At 34.5% G+C, this 12,165-nt stretch overlaps 2 protein-coding genes across 2 annotated transcripts in view; one reads left to right on the forward strand and one right to left on the reverse strand.

The window, feature by feature from the left end:
* The window catches only part of LOC104719959 (glycine-rich RNA-binding, abscisic acid-inducible protein), a 1,299-nt gene extending 824 nt beyond the window's left edge, over positions 1-475 (reverse strand). Inside the window, exon 1 of the mRNA XM_010437938.2 lies at positions 5-475. Coding sequence (XP_010436240.1) covers positions 5-362 — 358 coding nt within the window. The 5' untranslated portion in view covers positions 363-475. The remainder of the gene's footprint in view (positions 1-4) is intronic.
* LOC104716504 (cytochrome P450 84A1-like) lies at positions 9,143-11,355 on the forward strand. The gene is made up of 3 exons (XM_010433887.2): positions 9,143-9,653; positions 9,778-10,208; positions 10,459-11,355. Exons 1-3 carry the CDS (start codon positions 9,143-9,145, stop codon positions 11,077-11,079), a joined length of 1,563 nt encoding a protein of 520 aa, XP_010432189.1. The 3' UTR covers positions 11,080-11,355.

A 12,165-nucleotide genomic window follows, 5' to 3' on the forward strand; every position in this document is an offset into this window, starting at 1 on the left:
CCGCTTCTTTTTTTCTTTTTGTGGGAATTGTCTTTTCCATTCCCACCATTTCCTCCTCCACCTCCGCCCCCACCGCCTCCGCCTCCTCCTCCTCCGTTTCGTGTTTCACATTTTCCACTCTTACTATTCTGACCAACTAAGGCATTTTCAAACCCAACGGTCGAATTGTTGGCAGTATTCTTAGAGTGGGAAACGCTTGAAGAATTAGTAGCATTGATAAAATTACTCTCACTACTATCTCTCTCCTTTAGGTCTCGTAATCCAGTAACAGATTGTGAGCTTAGCGACAGCAAAACACAAGCAAGACCGAACAATATAAACACTGACCTTGATGATGATCTCTCTCGTATTATACTCTCCATTTTAGTTTATCAGTATATATCATCGAACTATGTTATGCTTCGACACCATCTCCTTCCTCTCCCTTTTATACTATTTCTGTGCACTCTAACTGACTGTTAATCCTATGCATTTAGTTTAATTAATCTTATGCATGCACATGCATTTTCCATACCGAACCTACCAACTTTTTATTACCCCTTTTAACTTAAAACTGGAAATATATATATAAATATATAAGTATAGGCTCTTTAATTATTAAACTTTGTCCGCATTTTATCTATCAATCATAGAGTGACCAATCTATAGTAATTTGCTTCACGCGCAAGACGGTCTCCACTATACATGCACCATCTACGAATCGATATTTAAAAAGGCTAAGGAAATTAAATCCTTTCTTTTACATGATTATAGATATGTAAAAAACGCATTTAAAAGCGTGTTTGTATTAATTTAAGCCCCTTTGCATTAATATCGCACTTATATAAGTGGGTACGTAGGAGATCATCGCAAATGCATGCGGATGCGGGAAGAATTTTTGTTTTCTTTTGGTCAAACGCATGCGGGAATACATATATATTTCATTTTTGTCACAACATAAGACACATTAACAAAGGGAAATAAAGAACATTATGATCAAAATAGTAGGTAATGTGGGAGCCAAAAGGGTGTTGTCTAACGTACCCTACGAAACAATTTTTTCTTTATTGATGGCTTTTCTTTTGGTTTACGCTATATATTTCCAATTTTGATAATGCCTTCACACGAAAGACGCTTCGTTGTGGTGTTGGTTGTATCTAAATAGCCCCCTAGACTTAATTTAGGAATATACAAATGTTACATTGCGATCATTTTTATTATTTGAAAATGTTTGATTAAAATGCAAGTAGCTCAACCTAGCTATTAGAGTGGATTGTTTCAATGTTAGTATGTTAGCATATCCAAATTCGACTCTCGTAGATTAGCTCTTACTGAACTACGCAGGCATTACAAAAGTCTTAAAAGAGTCAAATTAAATGAAATTAAATTAACCCCTCTTCCAAGCATAAGAAACCGAGATTCATTCTGATTTTTGTGATCTGTGATGCTCAATGACATTAGTTTAAAGGGAAGATAAAAGGAATGAAGAGAAGATAATCTTACCCAGTCATTCTTTAAATCTAGAATCAGAACTGAGTTTGGAAACCTTTAGAGTTAAGAAAAATGAGTGTTGATGTTATCATCGGTGTGAGTTCCATACGTGATCTGAAAATAGTTAAAGAACTGTCAATAGGTCTGAGTCATTTCTCTATTGGGCCAAAAATGTTAGGCCCATCTCTCAGTACCGACTTATTCATTTACAAAAAAATATGGTAGAATTTGGGACAAAACCCAACGTTATATGGCATTAAAGACCCATACAAAGATCTAACCTTATTCCATTTTATCTTGAAAGGTAACAGATATCCGAACTTCGGGGGTGTCTCGATGTATAATTTGACTTGTTCATAAAAGTATTTACCGAATAACATAAACGGACCAATCACTGTCTCATATAGTTTAGAATTCAAACTAAGAAAAAAGAGAGAGTAGATTGTAATGAAAACAAATATGAATACATACACACGAGAACTCTCTAATTGATCAATTTGACAAGAAAAAACGATGGAGACGCGTGAAGTAACGGGAACCACAAACGCACCGAGACGTAAATGATAGGCCCAAATCCAAATTCCATTATTGTTTTATTATTTACTATTTTTTTTTCTTTTATGTCGTTTTAGTTTATCACTTAATTTGAATAATCGTTATTATTATCCTTAACTATTTGTGTAATTGTAATTATTTAAAGATGACGACGGTATGACGACGTAAAGAACGAACTAAGATTGCAATTCGATGTGTTATTGGTTATTACTATACTTGTTTCACTATAGAGTTTATTTATTGAATGGTTAGCTACTATTAAATTATTAATGGAAGTATAGGGCCGGTCCGATGTTTCTAAATTTTTTAAGATATTCTTTACACAACTAAAAAAATTGAGTTTTTTTGTTAGTGTAAAAGAAAATTCAAAAGATAAAAAAAACTCTCAAACAATAATGCTTTATAGTGTAAAGTCATGGATTCCTTTGCTTATGTTCCGGATCGGTATGTGATGAATCTAAGTGAGACATCTTGTGTCGTCTGAATAATATATGTAGGTCGCGTATGTAGTAACTTAGGCATCGACGACTTAGCACATGGTGACAGGCACGTGAACCTAAGGTTGATACGATCGATTATACAATAATGGTTTGTTTTCCAAACTTCCAAATGCATATGAACATGTGAAGTATCGTGAATCGTATATTTATGTTATAATATGTGAACCAATTACAATGGTTTGGTACTAGTTGGAATATGATACACACTGAAATTTTGTTTATATAACGATATAGTTTAGTGTTTAACCTGCATTCAGCTATGCCAGATAATTTTAAACTCTGACATAACACAATTGTCGGGTATGAATTAGGATTCTAGTGGCAACTGGAAGATAAAATATATATCTATGAAAATGAAACAAATAAGTGGACTGAAATTTGAGTTTTCAGAAAAATACTGTTAAAAACGGTGGAAAATAAATTGTACCGTTCGCCAATAAATTTGTTTTCCCTGAAACATTCCTCTGTTCACGTACGTTATAGATAAGGCTCATAAAAATTTGAACTATATATAACCGTTCTCTATAACGTGAACTACAGTACTGTGATATAATCGAAAACAGACAGTTGAGAAAAACTTTTTATTTACTGTTAAAAATTGTATACATACGCTTTGTTATTATTATTATTTTTTTGACATCATTTTTTATATACTTTATATGTTAATATGTTTGTATTCTTTTGTTCTACCTTCTATCCTACGTCACGTATTTAATGATACTTAAAAATCTATTTTAGGTTCTTAAATTAAAACATCTTACATCATCCCACAAGGTAGGAAAAAACAATTTCACAAATCCTTTTTTTGTTAGTTTAATAGTATCATCGTCGTAGCCTTGTGGAATAATTTTCGTTACAAAACAATACTAGTTAAATTTTAATGTAATTTTTTTAGTAGATATTTTGTCTCTACTTAAAACCAATAATAGGAAATGAAATACAACATTATTTTAAATTCAAAACTAATCATAAAAAATACCTTGTTTTCCAATTCACATAAAAAATCAAGATGATACTTCCTTTGAAACAATTAGAGTAGCTGAAAAAAAAGACGGTGAGAGTATTACTTAGTTATATTAAATATATACTATACACTTGATTTGCTTCTTATACATATACTATACTTTTATATTGACAAGATAATGACATTCTAACTTAAATTTCACTATGGAAAATGTAGGCACACTTGAAATGCCTTGAAACGATCTCATCAACTGGTACAGTAAAGCGGTAGGCACTTAAGTAATATATGGGTACATAAAAAGAATAATAATTACTGACAAACCGCCCAAAATTAAAAGTAGATTTCAAGTGGTTGACTTATTAATTTAGTTTAAAACACTTTAAATTCAATCCAACTCAAAACATAAATTGATACTTCTAAAGAGAAAAAACAGAGAAAAAGTGGAAAACAGAAAAGGTTATTTTGAATATTCAAAGTGGTTTTATATATTTTTGTATGTATATTCTCTTTTAAATATTAAGAAAATATTTACTAAAATATATTTGTATATTTAAATAATCAATAGAATATATTCTTATGACTTTTGGAAAAGAAAACCCCAGGTATAATTATTTTATTATATAACTATTAAAACATTACCACTCAAGCATATATTCAACTATTATCTCCTAAAATTATCATATATTTTCACCAATCAGATCCCAAATAAAACATTTGTTTAGCTTTGATTTTTCCAAAAAATAATATGAAAATGCGTAAATTAAAGTGTAAAATCGTTGAAAAATATTACTAGATGAGGGATTTATTGTGGACAAAAGCACTAAATAAAAAATTGCTAGTCAAAGCTCAAAAGGAAGAAGTTGGCTTAATAAATAGTTAAAGGGAACATAATGTTATAGTAATTGTGTTTTAAGGACTTTCGCAGTTTGATTTTATCTTATTATATTAATAGAAGCGAAAAGGAAATCTATGTCACTTAGCGAGTAGCGGTTGGCTTGAGGGCCTTGAGTCATCATAAAACGATATTTTTTTCTGAAATAAAACTAAAATAGACAATTATAAAACCTGTTACGTACTCTTTAAACTTTTAATCTAGAAATACCACATTCTTTCACATGTTTTAACTATAACAATAAAGGGATTTACAGAAAAAAATAACCTTTTTGTGTGTGAAAAATAACTTACCAAAAAAAACTCACCAAAAAAAAATAACTTACGTTTTGGAACCATACTGAACATAAGAAGGGGGTTTCTATATTATTTCTGTTAATTAAGAAACGGAAAGAATTTTTATTTTTTAATATACATATATACGTACAAAAGATTATATATATATGTTTTACATAAAGGTATTTGATTAACTCAAAATAATAGGAAGTGCTTAATGAACGTAGAAAGGTTTAGTTTAATTTGAATTTAAGGTTTTTCTTATGAAAATAAACATTTAGGTTGATATATTTCAGTCACTAAATAGTTTTAGAAAACATGAAGTTGGTAAGAACAGACATAAATACTTTTAAAAGGCATGAAGTTGGTAAGACCACACTATTACAAACATAAAATATATTATTCGACTCAATTAAAAATATATCTAATTTTTTTTGTAACAAATGCTTTTATACGTTGGTCTGATCCAGCTGATTTAGAAACGACGATAATATCAGTATATCACTGTCAATATGAGCTTACAGTGGTCCCACATAATTTGATCATATTCAACTAAGCAATGAATTAATATTTTTAGAAAAGACTCCTTTTAGTAGTCTTTGTAAAATTAGCCACATGATAATGATTCATAGTTTAATACTATAGTTTTGCTCCACATCAGTAGCTTGACCAAGAAAGCAGAATAGGTCAATAAATATTAAATCTCGAAGTAACTTATGGTTCTATTATTTTTACCTTACCTTCGATTGGGTGTGTAATCGAGGAGACATGTGATCATCTAATTACTGTTTTTTTATTCCATAAAACTATAGAGTTCGCCAAGTACCATACATGCACACGCCCTCGTGATACGAGCGTGACTTATAGTTATGACTCGAACTTAATTAACTATGTAAATAATTTTTTACTTTCCTTTTTTCTTCAAAGCCCTATATCGTTGAAACTTATGACTTATGGCATTATATAGACTTATATGATGATCTAATTAAAAAGGTAGAAAACCTTTTTCAATTAAGCACAAATATCGAGAACCTTTCTAGTGAATTCTGCTCAGACATCGGTAAAATTTTGGTTTATCAGCGTCGGGTCCTTTGTCTTTTTTTTGTTTCTATTTACTTGCCTTGTTTTCTTTTAATTATGTGTTGGTGCCTATCTCAATCAATCATTCTCCCTCAGTTTCATCCTCAAGTCTCCTCTCCTTGTTGAAAAGTCTTTTTATCCGATACTCATCCAAAGTCAGACGGCGAAGAATCGCTCTGCTGACCTTCAGCCCGAATCAACCCCTCTCCCCAAATCCCATGATGCGGCTAGTAGATCTGACCCCTCTTTCAGTAAACAAATCCGAACAAATCCTTGCCTTGCCTGAATTTCTATGTCCGGGGTGTAAGACGACAACTCTCGATGGTGTCGCCTTCTGGCTAAGAAACTCATGTCCGCGAGAAGTTGAGATAACGAAGCTACTTTTTCTACTTTTCAATCCCTCTCCCACCGCGAAGCCTAAGGACTCCAGATCTCTGCTGTCCATGCCCCTCCCGGTGTCCAGTGGATCCAGTCGGAAAAGCTACTTGTCACCACACCGCCTTTCCATCGCCACCCCCTGCTTAACTGGTGGTTTCCTAGGGTTTCTGTTAATGGATCTGTATCCATTGTTAGGCTCAGTAACCTCATCTCGGCCCACTACCAAAGCCAACGATCCCTGTTTCCATCTTTTGAGGCCCAGGTCTGTATTTTCATTTTCCACACGAACGTTTGTCCTTGTGATGCATCCGTTCAATCATATTAAATGCCTGCTGCCGGTTTCTCTTTGGTCGTTGCTTGATGCGTATGTGAAGTTGCTGTTCCATTGTCGACAATGCTTGCTTAGTGTTAGAATTTATCTACCTAGACCTGTTATTGAGAAGCTTAAGTCAAGTTCCAGTTCTTTAGTATCAATAGTCTCTGCTGGATCAAGTCGAGTTTCCCTCGGTAGCAGAATGTTGGTGTCTTCAGAACTGCTTGATAAATCTGTTTGTCGAGGTCAGCTTAGTAGCTTTGTTCGAATGCCGGTCTTGTATAACCATAGTTATGAATCGGATCCGATAGCTTGCTTGAACCCCTTGCTTAAACCCTTTGACCCCCTGTACCACCTATCACCAGTAGATCGATTGCTTGGGTCTGTTGAAACTTTCCAGGACCAAACTGACTACAAGCTTTGTGTGAAATTCATTTACCTCCATTGCCATGTGAGGGATGACCCACCTGCTTTGTTACAGTTTGACACCCTCTTCCTGCGATCCCCGATTATAGCTTCATCTACAACTATGAGGTATGTTCTTCAAAGCTTTAAGTATCCCATGCGATTGAACCCTCTCAGGTTGGCGACAAAAATCATTGAACCCTTGTACCACCGACTGCCATTAGATCGAAAGCTTGGGTCTGTTTCCACTTTCTAGAGCCAAACTGATTACAAGCTTTGTGTGGATTTCATTTACCTCTATTGCCATGAGAGAGATGACCCACCTGCTTTGTTATGTTTTGATACCCTCTGCCTTCGATCCCCGAATACAGCTTCATCTACAACCATGAAGTTTGCTCTTCAAAGCTTAAACTATCCCATGCTCTTGAACCCTTTTAGGTTGGCGGAAAAACCCTCAAGCGTTTCCTCTGTGGAACACCCTTTTAAAAGCTCATCGGTGCCATCCGCTAGACTTGCTTATGACCACCTGTAGGTCGAGGATTTCGTGAAGCCTGACTTCAAGAACGAATCCGTCTTGGTTCTAATAGACTTCTCAAAACCTTTTCAATATGAAAATCATTTTGTTAAGCTCATGGAGCCGCTATTTTTAATTCTCTATGTCTATTTGGTTTTATGTTGTAAGAATCCAACCCTTTATAGGTTTTAATTTGAATGAAAATTCATGTCCAAAAAAAATAGACTTGTATGATGAAATTTAGAATTATCAAATTCACGACGGACCGTTGTTGAAGGATCTTATATAGAGGAGTTGATGGATCAGATTTTCAAAATTGGTTACTATAAATATCTTAAGTACCAAAATATCTAACTTTTCAAATGTCTTAGGGATCAATATAGATGTCGGTTATAACAAACAAGCCTGAGATTTATATTAAAGGGATAATGATTAAGAAGTATTACAAGCGAACGTGTAGCTAGAGAAACATAACATGTAGTAGCTAGAGAGTTTCAGATTAGGCCACTTGTCTTTTAGCATTTTGTTTAATTTTAAAAGTTGTGTTAGTTTTACATATATGCTCTAATACTTGTGGTAATAATAATAAAAAACTCTAATACTTGAACTGTTGGTCAAAATCTTGTGTAGTTCTTTTGATGCAGTGCCAGCGGAAGCCTGTGAGTCACGACAAAATAAAATTATGTATAAAGGAATCTTAATTATTAGTTTATGATGTCTAAGACTTAGAGCTACTAGGTTAATTATATTAATTAATCGACCTTCTGTAACGTACTCACTGCTAGTGGTCAGTCTCTTTCTAAGATTTAGTACTACTAGACTATGTGTATTTGTACGTTTGCACAATTTACACTTACACTGAGTGGATCTTTTTAGTAACGTTGTTTTGATCAATTGAAGAGTGGACATTTCATCAAATTTTCAAAAAAAAAAACAGAAAAGAAAAGTGGACGTTTCCATATATATATTGTCCGTCAAACCAAATCACGACTGTCATTTAACATACAAAGTAGTACAAATTTAATAAATGTAACTATTTATTTTTGTGGTGAGCTGATTCAAGTAATCTAATTACTATAAAATGTGCTTAAAACATTTTTTTTTTGTTGAGATTTTATGCATTTAAAACCTAACTGAAAATTCAAATTTAAGAGACCTATTGATGATAATAACATTATTAATTATAGTTTACTTTCATTTTCTTTTTCTTCGTTTATAAGAAAGGAGTTGGTGACAAGTCTTGATTTCATTTATTTAAGTAAATAAAAATGGTGAACTTCTGTAATTTGTTAAAATTTTAATAATTTAGCCACTTTAGTAATCATGTTTTTAATTTTTTTTTTCCAAAAAAAGAAATAATTCTTATTTAAAATTATAATGATAAATTGAGGAAAATGCATTTATATTACCAATTATTTTAGCCAAGCTGTGTAACTGTGTTTATGTTTTCACTAGTTAATTACCACGAATGATTCATCATATATGCTCGAACTCAGAAAATACCAGAATCCTGGTACATGCTAGTATTTATTTTCCAATGCATTTAATTCCACACGAAGGTTTTACTATTTATTTCATATCTTAAACAAAAATAAATAAACGGTGTATATATAATGATGGATGACGAAAATTAAGTCCCACTAGATAATACAAATATGTCAATAAAAGGGGCCACAATTTGATTATAAAACCCATCTCTCTAATCACATCCCAAAATGGCGAACTTTACCTCCTGAGCCCTTCCAGGACCAAAAGAAAAACATTTTAGCAAAAAAACAAATTCCAAAAAATCCATTATGGAGTCTGCCTTATCACAAACACTAAGCAAAGTATCAGATCCCACGACGGCTTTTCTCATCGTCGTCACTCTTTTCATATTCATCGGTCTCATCATACAACGACGAAGGCCTCCGTTTCCTCCCGGTCCACGAGGTTGGCCCATCATAGGCAATATGTTTATGATGGACCAACTCACCCACCGTGGTTTAGCCAATCTAGCTAAAAAATACGGCGGCTTGTGCCATCTCCGCATGGGATTCCTTCATATGTACGCCGTGTCATCACCGGACGTGGCTCGACAAGTCCTTCAAGTCCAGGATAGCGTATTCTCGAACCGGCCTGCAACTATAGCTATAAGCTATTTGACTTACGACCGAGCGGACATGGCTTTTGCTCACTACGGACCGTTTTGGAGACAGATGAGAAAAGTGTGTGTCATGAAGGTGTTTAGCCGTAAACGAGCTGAGTCATGGGCTTCCGTTCGAGATGAAGTGGACAAAATGGTCCGGTCGGTCTCTTGTAACGTTGGTAAGCTAGCTCGCATATTTACTCTTGTTACGTGCGGTCATGTATATATATATATATAACGTAAAAAACTCAATTTGTTTTTGTTTGTTATGTATTTTAACATCTAGCCAAAAAAAAATTGTAGGTAATTCAATAAACGTCGGGGAGCAAATTTTCGCGCTGACCCGCAATATAACTTACCGGGCAGCGTTCGGGTCAGCTTGCGAAAATGGACAAGACGAGTTCATAAGAATCTTGCAAGAATTCTCTAAGCTTTTTGGAGCCTTCAACGTAGCAGATTTCATACCTTATTTCGGGTGGATTGATCCGCAAGGGATAAACAAGAGGCTGGTGAAGGCCCGTAACGACCTAGACGGATTTATTGACGATATTATCGATGAACATATGAAAAAGAAAGAGAATCAAAACACTGTGGATGATGGAGATGTTGTTGATACCGATATGGTTGATGATCTTCTTGCCTTCTACAGCGAAGAGGCCAAATTAGTGAGCGAGGCAACGGATCTTCAGAATTCCATCAAACTTACCCGTGACAATATCAAAGCAATTATCATGGTAATTATATTTCAAAACGCACTTACAATCATGATTCTTAATGTGTTACGTAATAATAATACTTATCCATTAACCAGTTATTTTCTTTAAAGTACCTTTTTCTATATTAGGAAAGCAATTTTGCTAATTTACAAGTAGACAAAAAAATGAGAAATCAGTGAAGAGGCAAAAATTGAAGAGAGAGAAATAAATATAAGGGAATATAGTTACAAAATATTTAAATTGATTTTATTTGATTTGATTTTAATAGGACGTTATGTTTGGAGGAACGGAAACGGTAGCGTCGGCGATAGAGTGGGCCTTAACGGAGTTATTACGGAGCCCGGAGGATCTGAAACGGGTCCAACAAGAACTCGCGGAAGTTGTCGGACTTGACCGGCGAGTTGAAGAAACAGACATCGAAAAGTTGACTTTTCTCAAGTGCACACTCAAAGAAACCCTAAGGATGCACCCACCGATCCCACTCCTCCTCCACGAAACCGCGGAGGACACTAGTATCGACGGTTTCTTCGTTCCCAAGAAATCTCGTGTGATGATCAACGCGTTTGCGATTGGACGCGACCCGAAATCTTGGGTTGATCCGGAGACGTTTAGACCGTCGCGGTTTTTGGAAGCGGGCGTACCGGATTTCAAGGGGAGTAATTTCGAGTTTATACCGTTCGGGTCGGGTCGTAGATCGTGCCCGGGTATGCAACTAGGGTTATACGCGCTTGAGTTAGCCGTGGCTCATATATTACATTGCTTCACGTGGAAATTACCTGATGGGATGAAACCAAGTGAGCTTGACATGAATGATGTGTTCGGTCTCACTGCTCCTAAAGCCACGCGTCTTTTCGCTGTGCCGACCACGCGCCTTATATGTGCTCTTTAAGTTGTGGTTCAAACAACGTGGCACGAGTTTGGTGTGAGAAGCTGATGAAAAGTTGAAAATTGCCCCGACGAATTGTGGATGTTACATCTTATGTATGTATGTATGTATACATATCTATCTACACGTGTATTCTGGATGGAAACATAAGTGGCTCTTTGTTTCGCTTTGTTTTTTCTTTTGTGGGGATTTTTCCGTGAATGAAATGTAAACCGGTAAACAATAAGATTCTTTTCGCAGATAACTTTGCATGTTACAGAGATCTTGAATTTGTTGGAAGTTTAAAGTTTTAAATACTCCATTGCCATTGGCAATATCGTAATGAGAACTTCTACTTTTAAAATTTATTTTATAGTTATTTTCACTTTTAGTCTTATATATGGGTGTAATTTCTAGGGTTGAGCATAAAACTGAGTTTAAGCCTTAAGTTAATTGAAAAGCTAATGATTATAGGTTTTCCTTATGTATGCCATTTGTGTGACTTTTTTTTTTTGGGGTAGAATTGGACACCTTAGATACTACAGCGAAATGCACCTAACACCTATGTATGTATTACTTGCGTTATTCTAACACCGTCCATAATCAGAATTTCTAGATTGATAATGTCAAAGTTGACATCGAAACTAGATACTTATAAGTTATAATAACCTGAATGCATCAAGTATCAATCACAACTTCAACTACCGTGACGAAAAAAATCAATAAACTACGATCACTTTGTTACATTTTCCGTAGCTACACACGTATCACATTCATATACACATGCGCATGTACCCTACGTGGACTCAGGAATATCACGAATAAATTATTTTACTATCATCAGTGCCATAAATATATGTCTCCAGCAAAATTTCTACCGAATACACAAAATCCAAAAGATAATTAAGACTGTAACAACTAACTAGCTAGGTGCCTCCTTCTTTTCTGTTTGGTGGAAACATAAGAAAATGACGGTTTTATAGACTAGTAATGAGTTGTGAAAATGAAGCAGACATCGCTAAAATTAGCTCGAAGCCAAAGGTAACAATTAAAGCCTTTAAAGACTGCAGTAATGTAAGTATGTACGGCACATATTTGCAAAGGGGTTGC

Source organism: Camelina sativa, chromosome 10 (genome assembly GCF_000633955.1).
Source record: "Camelina sativa cultivar DH55 chromosome 10, Cs, whole genome shotgun sequence".
NCBI classification, from domain to species: Eukaryota; Viridiplantae; Streptophyta; class Magnoliopsida; order Brassicales; family Brassicaceae; genus Camelina; species Camelina sativa.

Excerpts from the sequence above, each read along its gene's own strand:
- LOC104716504 (XM_010433887.2), top strand. The coding sequence starts at position 9,143 with ATGGAGTCTGCCTTATCACAAACACTAAGCAAAGTATCAGATCCCACG. Across the intron at positions 9,654-9,777 it reads GTCGGTCTCTTGTAACGTTG|GTAATTCAATAAACGTCGGG; the intron begins GTAAGCTAGCTC and ends AAAAAATTGTAG. Across the intron at positions 10,209-10,458 it reads ATATCAAAGCAATTATCATG|GACGTTATGTTTGGAGGAAC; the intron begins GTAATTATATTT and ends TGATTTTAATAG.